This window comes from Convolutriloba macropyga, unplaced genomic scaffold (assembly GCF_964194025.1).
Source record: "Convolutriloba macropyga unplaced genomic scaffold, txConMacr16.3 SCAFFOLD_1113, whole genome shotgun sequence".
NCBI classification, from domain to species: domain Eukaryota; kingdom Metazoa; phylum Xenacoelomorpha; order Acoela; family Convolutidae; genus Convolutriloba; species Convolutriloba macropyga.
In genome coordinates this window covers 1-12,814 of record NW_027449678.1, presented here as the reverse complement: position 1 = coordinate 12,814, position 12,814 = coordinate 1, and the positions used below count along the sequence as shown (strand labels likewise).

The following is a 12,814-nucleotide window of genomic DNA, read 5'->3' as shown; positions in this document are numbered from 1 at the left end:
TGAACTTTTTTTAAACGCTTTCACAAAAGTTTGTCATCCAGTTCTAATAATTGTTATCACGTTTCTTTTTCGAAGCATTTTGTCTTTTTTTAGCTGAAAAACAATTCGTTGAGACAACTATTCCAGCACAACACCCTTATTTTGAAAACAAAATTGTGTTTAAATTCGTAAAAATTTGAACGACGGTTTTATCTTTTGTCGGCCAATAAAAACAGTTTTGAGAAATCATAAATGCGGGCTGCTCTTTTGCTTATGGTGGCTCAGCTCAAAAAACCCAAAACCACAACTCTGCAAACTTTCTTGGGTGGAATATAAAAACAACCATGCTCAACCGAAACAAAAGTAATTCAAAAGTTTCAAATTATTCGGTTGATTCAAAAATTTGGTCAAATGTATGTTGATGAAACTGATAATAAATGTGATTTACCTAATCAGAATCCTTAAAAGTCTAAAGTCTGTCTCTACTTGGAGCATTTTGTCTGTGAACTTTGGTTTTTATGTCTCTGGACATGGTGTTAGTAATTTGAAAAGCTGTAACCTTCAAAATTGCAAGAAATGTAGTGCGGAAACCATCATGAAAAATTTTGGTACTTGTTTAGTTCGTTCACGACATTTTTTGTAGTTACTTAATTTTCCCGTGATTAACAAATTGAACAGTTGTTTCTACATATTGTCGGCGAGGAAAGGACTTTTAAAAATTGATTTATGTAATTGAACAACTGACTAAGAACCGCTATCAGAATATGTTTTTCGCCCGCACATTCGGAAAGATAGGTTTACTTGTCAGATTTTTGTTTCCATTTTTCTGCAAAGGTAAAAGCTAATTCGGGCTAATATCTCAAGCGCATAAAAATTGCTCTCAACAGATTTTGAAAACCGTAGTTTTGCAATTTTGGCCTGTTGGAAAAAAAAGAAAACCATGTCCAGGCATCACAAAAAGCAATAAGAAATTTTTATATCTTTAATTTTTATAGATAAAGGAATTTGCTCTAAATTATGTTATCAACATTGATAACTAATTTTATTTGTCTAATTTAGATCTAAGTAAAAATTCAAGTTTGTTTTTACGTACGTCTTTTTTCTGTGAATTTTTTTGATTTTTGAACTGGGTAATAATTTTGAGAATTGCGAGCCAACAAATTGAATATATATGGCTAAAAAATCATCGTAATTACTTGGACCTTGTTAATCGTCCTACTGATATTTTGTTAACCGGGAATCTTTTTTATTCAATAATATATCTGCGAATTTAAGTTTGTAAAAATTTGAACGACGGTTTTATTTTTTGTCGGCCAATAAAAATAATTTTAAGAAATCATAAATGCGGTTTGCTTTTTTGCTTATCATAGACTATCTCAAAAAACAAAAACCACAATTTTGCAAATTTCTTTGGTTGGAATTTTAAAAATAATCATGCTCAACCGAAACGAAATAGTTCAAAAGTTTCAATTTACTCGGTTGATTCAAAAATTTGGTCAAATGTATGTTGATGAAATTGATAGTAAATGCAACATGTCTAATCAAATCTTTAAAAACCCATAAATCTGTCCTTACTAGGAGCATTTTGTCTGTAAACTCTGGTTTTTATGTTTTTGACATCACGTTAATAATTTGAAAAGCTGGAACCTTCAGTAATGCAAGAATTGTAGTGAGGAAACCATCATAAAAATTTGGTACCCTTTTATCCGCTAACGAAATTTTTAGTAGTTGTTTATTGTTCTCATCCCTAACATTTTCAACATTTGTTTCTACTTTTGTCGGCAAAGAAAGAGGTTTAAAAATTGATATATGTAGTCGATAAGAACAACTGACTAAGAACAGCTGTCAGAATATTGTTTTTGCCCGCACATTCGGAAAGATAGATTTACTGGTCAGATTTTTGGTTCCATTCGTCTGCAAAGGTAAAACCTAATTCAGGCTACTATTTCATGCGCATAAAAATTGCCCTCAACAGATTTTCAAAGCCGTATTTTTGCAATTTTTATTTGTTGGAAGAAAGACAACCATGTCCAGGCACCACAAAAAGCAACAAAAAATTTTTAAATCTTTATCTTTTACTGATATAGGAATTTGCACTAAAGTATGTTATTAACGTTGATAAATAAAGTTATTTGTCTAGTTTACATTTAAGAACAAATTTAATTTTCCTTTTACGCACGTCATTTTTATGTGAATTTTGTTTTCTTTTTTAATTTTTCAACTGGGTAATAATTTTGAAAATTGCGAGCCTCCAAATTTCATATATGTTGCAAGAAAATAACCATAATTACTTCTTCTCTGTTAATCTTTTTACTGATACTTTGTTAACCGGGAATCTTTTTTTTCAATAAAATGTCTGCGAATTTAAGTTCGTAAAAATTTGAACGACGGTTTTATCTTTTGTCGGCTAATAAAAATAGTTTTGAGAAATCATAAACGCGGGCTGCTCTTTTGCTTATGACGGCTTAACTCAAAAAACCCAAAACCACAATTCTGCAAATTTTCTCGGGTGGAATGTAAAAACAATCATGCTCAACCGAAACAAAATTAATTCAAAAGTTTCAAATTATTCGAATGATTCAAAAATTTTGTCAAATGTATGTTGATGAAACTTATAATAAATGTGATTTATCTGATCAGAAGCCTTAAAAGTCTAATGTCTGTCTCTACTTGGAGCGTTTTGTCTGTGAACATTGGTTTTCTTGTTTGTGGACATGGTGTTAAAAATTTGAAAAGCTGGAACATTCAAAATTGCAAGAATTGTAGTGCGGAAACCATCATAAAAATTTGGTACCTTTTTAATTAGCTCACGACATTTTTTAGTAGTTGTTTAGTGTTCCGTCATTGACAATTTTAACAATTGTTTCTACATTTTGCCTGTGAGGAAGGAGTTTTAAAAGTTGATATATGTGGTCGATAAGAACAACTGACTAAGAACAACTATCAGAATATGTTTTTCGACCGCACATTCGGAAAGATAGGTTTACTGGTCAGATTTTTGGTTCCATTCGTCTGCGAAGGTAAAACCTAAATCGGGCTAATATTTCATGCGCATAAAAATTGCTCTCAACAGATTTTCAAAGCCGTATTTTTGCAATTTTTATTTGTTGGAAGAAAGACAACCATGTCCAGGCACCACAAAAAGCAACAAAAATTTTTAAATCTTTATCTTTTACTGATATAGGAATTTGCACTAATGTATGTTATTAACGCTGATAAATAAGGTTATTTGTCTAGTTTACATTTAAGAACAAATTTAATTTTCTTTTTACGCACGTCATTTTTTTGTGAATTTTGTTTTCTTTTTTAATTTTTCAACTGGGTAAAAATTTTGAAAATTGCGGACTCCAAATTTCATATATGTTGCTAGAAAATAACCATAAATACTTCTTCTCTGTTAATCTTTTTACTGATACTTTGTTAACCGGGAATCTTTTTTTTTCAATAAAATGTCTGCGAATTTAAGTTCGTAAAAATTTGAACGACGGTTTTATCTTTTGTCGGCTAATAAAAATAGTTTTGAGAAATCATAAACGCGGGCTGCTCTTTTGCTTATGATGGCTTAACTCAAAAAAACCAAAACCACAATTCTGCAAATTTTCTCGGGTGGAATGTAAAAACAATCATGCTCAACCGAAACAAAATTAATTCAAAAGTTTCAAATTATTCGGTTGATTCAAAAATTTTGTCAAATGTATGTTGATGAAACTCATAATAAATGTGATTTATCTGATCAGAGGCCTTAAAAGTCTAATGTCTGTCTCTACTTGGAGCGTTTTGTCTGTGAACATTGGTTTTCTTGTTTGTGAACATGGTGTTAAAATTTTGAAAAGCTGGAACATTCAAAATTGCAAGAATTGTAGTGCGGAAACGATCATAAAATTTGGTACCTTTTTAATTAGCTCACGACATTTTTTAGTAGTTGTTTAGTGTTCCGTCATTGACAATTTTAACAATTGTTTCTACATTTTGCCAGTGAGGAAGGAGTTTTAAAAGTTGATATATGTGGTCGATAAGAACAACTGACTAAGAACAACTATCAGAATATGTTTTTCGACCGCACATTCGGAAAGATAGATTTACTGGTCAGATTTTTGGTTCCATTCGTCTGCGAAGGTAAAACCTAATTCGGGCTACTATTTCATGCGCATAAAAATTGCTCTCAACAGATTTTCAAAGCCGTATTTTTGCAATTTTTATTTGTTGGAAGAAAGACAACCATGTCCAGGCACCACAAAAAGCAACAAAAATTTTTAAATCTTTATCTTTTACTGATATAGGAATTTGCACTAATGTATGTTATTAACGTTGATAAATAAGGTTATTTGTCTAGTTTACATTTAAGAACAAATTTAATTTTCTTTTTACGCACGTCATTTTTTTGTGAATTTTGTTTTCTTTTTTAATTTTTCAACTGGGTAACAATTTTGAAAATTGCGAGCCTCCAAATTTCATATATGTTGCTAGAAAATAACCATAAATACTTCTTCTCTGTTAATCTTTTTACTGATACTTTGTTAACCGGGAATCTTTTTTTTTCAATAAAATGTCTGCGAATTTAAGTTCGTAAAAATTTGAACGACGGTTTTATCTTTTGTCGGCTAATAAAAATAGTTTTGAGAAATCATAAACGCGGGCTGCTCTTTTGCTTATGATGGCTCAGCTCAAAAAACCCAAAACCACAATTCTGCAAATGTTCTCGGGTGGAATGTAAAAACAATCATGCTCAACAGAAACAAAATTAATTCAAAAGTTTCAAATTATTCGGTTGATTCAAAAATTTTGTCAAATGTATGTTGATGAAACTCATAATAAAAGTGATTTATCTAATAAGAAGCCTTAAAAGTCTAATGTCTGTCTCTACTTGGAGCGTTTTGTCTGTGAACATTGGTTTTCATGTTTGTGGACATGGTGTTAAAAATTTGAAAAGCTGGAACATTCAAAATTGCAAGAATTGTAGTGCGGAAACCATCATAAAAATTTGGTACCTTTTTAATTAGCTCACGACATTTTTTAGTAGTTGTTTAGTGTTCCGTCATTGACAATTTTAACAATTGTTTCTACATTTTGCCAGTGAGGAAGGAGCTTTAAAAGTTGATATATGTGGTCGATAAGAACAACTGACTAAGAACAACTATCAGAATATGTTTTTCGACCGCACATTCGGAAAGATAGATTTACTGGTCAGATTTTTGGTTCCATTCTTCTGCAAAGGTAAAACCTAATTCGGGCCACTATTTTCAGCGCGTAATATTTGCTCTCAACAGATTTTCAAAGCCGTGTTTTTGCAATTTTGGTTTGTTGGAAAAAAGACAACCATGTCCAGCCATCACAAATAGCAAAAAGAAATTTCTAAAGCTTTAATTTTTTTTGATATAGGAATTTGTTCTAATGTATGTTATTAACATTGATAACTAATGTTATCTGTCTAATTTACATATAAGGAAAAATTTAAGTTTCTTTTTACGTACGTCATTTTTGTGTGAATTTTGTTTTCTTTTTCATATTTTGAACTGGTTAATAATTTTGAAAATTGCGAGCCTCAAAATTGCATATGTGTGGCTAGAAAATAACCCTAAGAACTTGGTCACTGTTAATCTCTCTACTGATATTTTATTAACCATTATGTTTTTTTCAGTAATATATCCATTTTGAACTAGTTTGACAAACTGTTTTTTAAACTTGAAGGTATTTTCTGTTAATGATGAGTTGGCATAGTATCTGCAAGGCTAAATGACCAAACTTATCGATATTAATGTAATTTAAACATTCTAAGCGATGAAACACGTAAAAGTATTTTAGATTTCTTAGCCATCCTAGAGCTGACAAAATTAAGGAAACAATTTAGATCACTTTTGAGAACTGTATTTTTTACGCTTCTTAGAGTTCAACTGTTTTGCCTTTGTTTTAACATTTTAAGTACAGCATTCTGTATCAGAAAGAAGATTTAATTCATAAAAGGAATGAATGTTAACAGATTTATGAAAAATTTTTACTCCTTTCCACTTTTCCATTCCTCATCTTTCAGCATATTTCTATAATCCGTAGCTCATGCACTTCTTTTATGTTTGCGCGACTTGAAAATGAAAACCGACTAAAGTGGAAACATATTTAACAAGAAAATTTAGTATTCCTGGTTCAAGAAATAAATGCAAAATTTTGATCAAAATGTTTTGTTGCAGTAACGTAACTGCAACAAAACAAATTATTTTATCGGCCTTTTTCTTGACGAAAACATTTGTTCAAAATTATCACTTTATTGAATCTGCAAAATATTCATTTACACTGATACATAAAATTGTCACAAAAAGCTACTGGAAAAGTGTTAAAACTTATAAGTGAGATAAAATTTACTGAAGATCAGACTTTTTGAGAGTCAAATTATCCGAAAGAAACTTGGAAATTTAAGGGGTTGATATTTTTTAGATATCGACTGGAGTTCACAGCTGGAGTGTATGAAGAAGTGACAGTTCTGTTCGCGGATGTGGTCCAGTTCTCCCAAATATGCAACCAGTGCAAGCCAGATGTTGTGGCTACTGTCCTCAATGACCTCTACAGGGCACTCGATGGACTCACATTTGTCCATGATGTATTTAAAGTAAGTTTCTGGCGCAAAAAATAGTTTTTTTAAACAACTTCAAGAACTATGAAAAGATTTCGAGTAAAATTTTCTAGTAATAATATATAATTTTTATAAACAACTTTATAAATTATAAAAACCATCCAATATCATATGATCATTTGATTTTCTTATCAAACTTTGAAATAATTTTGGAACCGTTGAAATTCTATTTTACAAGGTAAAAAGATGAACTTGAAGACCCCAATGGATCGTAATTTCATACACCTTATAATCATTCAAAGATCTTACAAGTTTGTGCTTATCTTTATGTTTTCTTGCCATGCAATATGCCAAGATATAAAGAAGTTTTACCATGTTTAAGTATATATATATATATATATATATATATATATATATATATATATATATATATATATATATTTCTTATCAAATTATATCATATCAAGTTTGGGTTTTCTGGGAATAAACGGAGCAATTAAAGTTAATTTTTCCAGATATTCTTCTAAAATTTGCAAGCTTCATAATTCTGACTTCTTGTAAGAACGGTAATATAAAACACGATCATAATTGACCTGAAACTAGGATCTGAATTTAATATTTTTGCTAGTTGTTTTTTGCCAGTTTAGTTTTTCTTCTTCATTTTCCAGGTGGAGTATATTGGGGATGCGTACGTGTGTTGTGGAGGTCTTCCCATTCCCGTGGATAGTCACGCAGAGAGAGTATGTAACATGGCACTGGCTATAATGGCAGCCAGTAAACAAATCCTGTCCCCTGTCACAAGTGAAAGTATCAAACTCAGAATTGGAGTTCACACTGGACCTGTCATTACTGGTTAGAACGCTAAGATTATCAGTACTCGCTGATCTCTGATTTACACTCCGGATGAGTTCCTCGACCCAACACAGGTATGGGCCGGACGGCCTTGGGTCGCGGACAGAGGGCAAGGTGCAACCCTCTATCTTATAGTGCTGACGGTGTTTGGATCTTGTCATCCGTCTGGCGCATACCTATTTTCGGTCTATTCCATACATTATTTCGGTCTGTTTGGTCTGACTCGTACCTGAATATCGGTCTGGCCTATGCGCAATTCTCGGTCTGTTCAATCTGACCCATACCCATACTTGAGTCCTCTGGGTTAGGTCAATACCTATTTTCTGATGTGATACCGAAGCGAAATTCTCTCTGTTAACCTCTTTGGATAGGTAATGTTAAGAAAGTTAGCCCTAATCAGCGTCCAAATAAACTATTTGAACTGATTAAAGCCCAGAAATCCAGCTTAATACTATAGCCATTCCTCTGCAAAAAATATTTAGGCCCTGAGAAGACCATTTTTGTAATGCCAAAACAGTCCCTGCCAAAACAGTCTCAAACAAAACAGTTCGAAGAAATCAGATGGACCGAATTAAGTACCGGATAATCGTCGGAATAACGGTACACACACAAATTAACAACCACACACTCTTGCGTTTATGCATAGGATTGTAAACCACAAAATGAAAATTAAGCCCACTACAACACTGTTTACAAAACGTCATGCAATTTTAATTTTTTTTTTACTTAATCTTAATTTATGTCATTTAAAATGAGCAGAGTCACATGCCGAAGTCATAAATATTGTTTGTCAATTGCTTTTAGATAATATTTGCAACTCTTTCTAGATTTCTTGGGACTATTTTCTCCAGGACTGATTGCATCTATTCCATCTCGCAACCCGCTGCCTAGTGGTCATATATTTTTAGCCCCCCCCCCCCGCCCTCCGTTGCACGTGCTATTTTTACATAGTAGCATGTCGAATAACAACTCATAAATAGTAATTGGAAGTAAAAAGAAAGTGGGGAGTGCAGAATAGACCCGATTGATTATACAAGCCCATGCACGTTTGCGATTGTTAATTGCTGTGCGACAGTTTAGTCTGACAATTATATTTTCAGGAATGGTTTTCTCTGCTTTTGTGCACTTTTTGGTCTTCAACAGTTTTTCTGGAAAAGTGTTGCAAATTGGGATTGTTCTATTTTTATTTTCCTGGTTCTTATTTTCTAGTGCTATCAGGGTTATGCTGTGCATGCTTTCCGTGAATAGCGTGGCATCAAGTTCTATCAACCATCACTTCATCTCTTTGGCTGCATCCTTGTATGTGCTTTTTGTTTAGCCATAGTATTTGAGCTACTGGAAATGAGCCAACAATTAATTCGGCATCTATAGAGAAATCATACGTTTAAATTAAATTACCACCACTACCTGTACGCACTAAATATATGATCGCCGGCTCTGACTGACAACATATCAGTAATAACACTTTTTGCATCTAAAAAAATTTGCATCAATTCAGGCCTGGATTTCTTCGACTAGTATCAGGACGTCAAATACGCGCTCTTTCAAGTAAGTGGCCCGATATCAATTAATATTTCTCGATTTGCTGCATGTTTGCAACTGACAGTTGTAGTGCGGAAAATTTCTCTCAAGTTCAAAAAAAAGAAGCAGATTGTTTTCAAGACGGAAAAAGTAGACGTTGGGCGCCTGTAAAATCGATATTTGATTCTTTGCGTTTTCAGGTTTCAAAATTTTTTCTCTGAGATAAAAAAAAGTTTAACTTCTTGTCTATCTCGGTCACTAGGAAAATTAGGAATCAATCCCACTATAAACATCAACGTTTGATTAGCTCCCTATCGGCTCAAATTGAGCTAAGGATAATTTGTAAATTTTCCTCTGCAATTTGGGACCAAAAAAATTAGTGTGAAGCGAAGCTCACCAAGTTCCGCCAAAGAAAACGGCTTCTCAGCAAATATTCTAATACTTCAGGTGAAATCGAAAAGGATCAGTAATCTTAACTGATCAAAGGTATTCTATTTTTTGTACAGCAACTTTGGCTAGTGAACACAAATTCGTATGCAGGATACGACGATTATTTTCTCCCATCAATGGCACTTCATCCTGATTCAATTGGTAATTTGTAAGCAAGTGTTTTTTCATAATAACTTTTAAACTTTCATCTTTCAGCCCCACGAAATTTAAATTGAGACTTATACTACCCTTGCTTCTGATTTGTCATATCTTCTATCAAGTCAGATTGGCATACATAAAGAGATCAGCCTAATTTGATAGGACTGTTAAATTTCATCATTCATTCAAGGTACACATTCGTCCGGCAAAATCGTGCAACGTGCAATCTGGCCTAGAGTTGCAAAAAAAGCTGTAAACAACGTAGATTTTGTTCATAGCACACTATGAATTGAAAACCAATTCGATAGACTCGGCTTTTTAAACCAAACTAATATTCCCCTACAAAATGGTACATTTATTTTTCAATTGATAATCCGAATCTTTTTGGGTTGTAGGAATCCTTAGCCTTAACTGTAGCAAACAGCTCCTGTCCATTAAATTAATGGGGCCAGTTGAAAAAACACCAAAATTTTAACCAATATCTGACCCTACTATTAAAATATCGGAAAGATCATTTATCATAATAATGATAAATCAGATCAATCATAATTTGATGAAGTATTTTTACCAAGTTTTCATTGTAAGGCTCTTGTTCATCTGGCTATGCTTCAATGGCCAGTGGGACTTTATATTACACTATCACAACCGAACACGGTTTTGAATTATCTGCTTTATTATAATAAAACCTGACTATAGTACCCATTGCTAATTTGTAATCGGATTTATGAACGAAAACATCAAAGGGATCAAATTGGGCATTATGGCAGGTAAAGTCGAGCATCATATTGGGCTCGAGCTAAATTCCAGCATCAAAAATTTTGGTCGAGCCAAAGTCTAGCTGAACGATTAGGTCCAGCTAAAGTCTTTTCACTGGCTGTTTGAGTCCAGCATGGTCTTCTCATACCACTTTTTGGTCGAGCTTGGTCTTTTCATAAGTCGATGCCTAAACCCGGGACTCTGGCTTTTTTGGCATTAGGTAAATTGTCATGTAATTCCGATTGTTATTTTTAAAATAAATTTAAGGAATAATTGGAGAGAAAATCCCCCGATTCTGCGTCTACGGGTCTACCCTCACCCTGGCTTCCAGAATGGAATCACACGGACTGCTCAGTCGCATCCAGATAAGTCCAGCAACCAAGTCCAAAATTGACGGGCTCGGGTTTGCCATCCGAGATAGGGGGGAGATCGAAGTTCGGGGAGTGGGGACTATGTTCACGCACTTCTTGGAGGGGAGTAAAAAGGGGGAGCAGGAGTTGTTGGGTAAAGTGGCCAATGCAACCAGATCGGTTCCGATGAATGCCGGAGGAAGCAACTTCTACTATGACAAGAGTTTGTCAATGGTTGCTTACCAGGACAACTTGATTGAAGGTAAAGTTAACGAAAGATATGCACCTTATATCCCGGGAAGAGGAATTTTCCCAAAAGTTTTTTGAGGGAGCTGAACCATTAGTGCACATTAAAGTGCTGCTTATATTTTAGTAGAAAAACGCTGAAAAGCGCTGAAGTTTTGTAAGTAATCCACTGATAAATTTCTAATTTTTTACATGAAGTGCGCTGAATTTATAGAAATTCAGCGCTTTCAGCGCATTTTTTCGCGCAAAAATGCCTTGAAATCTAGCGGACACCTCGACCCGCGGGAATAAATGAAGACTTAATTGAATCATTTTTCACATTCATGCCATTTAAATCCATTAGCCTGGCGGTACGTCAAAATATGCACTAATCGGATAGCTGAGTTATTGGATACTTTTTGTGATGTACGATTGTAAATTAAGTTCTCTAGACCACTGATTTCGGAAACTCGTTGTTGATGTTGTAGTCTACCCTTGTTGTAGTTTAAGTCCATTAATAGTTCGATAAGTCACAAATCATCAGTTTAATATACACTTAAAGTCTTACAAATAAGGTCTTATTTATGTTTAAGTGTTGTATGGGGGGGGGGGGGGACAGAAACCCTCGAGACGTTCTTCAGACCATTACAAAAAAATGTAGGCTATCCCGTACTTAACGCCAAGTCAATATCAGTACTAGGCAAGTCTAATTGCAAGTCTAGGTATCAGTACTGATTCAGAGCTGTGATCATAAAACATTTAAGACTTGTCAGACTTGTATTACACACTGTAGCGAGGCTGTGAAGATAGTTGGTTCCAATACGTTGGGCTCCAAATATTTGTGCAAACTGATGACGGCGGTACAGTGGGTTGTTACATTATTAGCAGTTATATTTTTTGTATATTTACATTCTGAATAATTGTTTACAATGCATATCGAGCTTTTTAAGACAGCTTTCCACCTTAAATTTATATTCAAGGTCATCCTGTGCCGAGCAACCCACTCATGTACAAAGGCATTGGGAAAGCTGTGAACAGAATCACTCGACAGAAAACCCTGGCCCAGGTTGAAATGAAGCAGGGCGGTGCAGTAATGAACGGGGCAGCTACAGCTGTTCACGCCGCAAACATGAACAATTCGGCAAAAAACACAACCACAACAGTTTATCAACAGCAGCAACAACCAATGCCACAACAAAATATGCATAACAATAGCAACACTACAACTACGACTACGTATTACACAGCTGGGATGGATATGAATGGTTTAATGGCACAAAACAACAACAACAACAAGGAGGAGGAGGCAAAACGTCCACTACGACCGTCAAAAAGACCATCATTATGCGATAAATTCAAAATAAGAGATCCAATATTCCAAGCAATAAAAAATTTTAAAACCTTTGGCATGGAGTTGTAAACTTTTTCTCTGGATAGCGTTTAACATTCAAAACTTTGCTGCATCTATTGATGTGTTTTGATAAATAATTTCTAAAAAAATAACATTTGTAACATAATTTCAACATCGGATCGGTTAAATCTCTCCGTATTTTAATCTTTATTCCCATGAGGTTGTCCAAAGTGGTAGCAATTGTCGAGGCTTTCCCATCAATGTTAGACGACCTTAGTAAAACACCCATTAGTTGTTTTTCGTGATAAATAGCAATGATAATCAAGATGAGAAAAAAAAGTAAAAGAGCAGAAAATGTTTCTCAAATTTTAATAAGGGCTAATCAGCACGTCAAATCTGCTAATCAGAAAACAGCAGAATGTTTTGAGCTATACACCTATTGAATCAGACTTAAATTTTATTATATTTTAGAATTTCTGCATTTGTAACGGCTACCCATTGAGAATCATCGGCTATCAAGTACCGTCAGCAGACTTCTAATTTTACTGCATGTTGTTGACCGAAAAGTTAGCAGTCGAAAAGTATGGTGTGCAAGGAACTGTATCTTAGTTTTGCTGCAGACCACTCCTG

The 12,814-nt window shown here is 34.0% G+C and overlaps 1 protein-coding gene across 1 annotated transcript in view; it reads left to right on the top strand.

Annotated features, from left to right (window-relative positions):
* Window positions 1-12,400, top strand: part of LOC142355239 (guanylate cyclase soluble subunit beta-2-like) — a 51,029-nt gene extending 38,629 nt beyond the window's left edge. Inside the window, exons 10-13 of the mRNA XM_075407465.1 lie at window positions 6,406-6,577; window positions 7,210-7,393; window positions 10,526-10,870; window positions 11,814-12,400. Coding sequence (XP_075263580.1) covers window positions 6,406-6,577; window positions 7,210-7,393; window positions 10,526-10,870; window positions 11,814-12,253 — 1,141 coding nt within the window. The 3' untranslated portion in view covers window positions 12,254-12,400. The remainder of the gene's footprint in view (window positions 1-6,405; window positions 6,578-7,209; window positions 7,394-10,525; window positions 10,871-11,813) is intronic.
* Window positions 12,401-12,814: the final 414 nt, after the last annotated feature.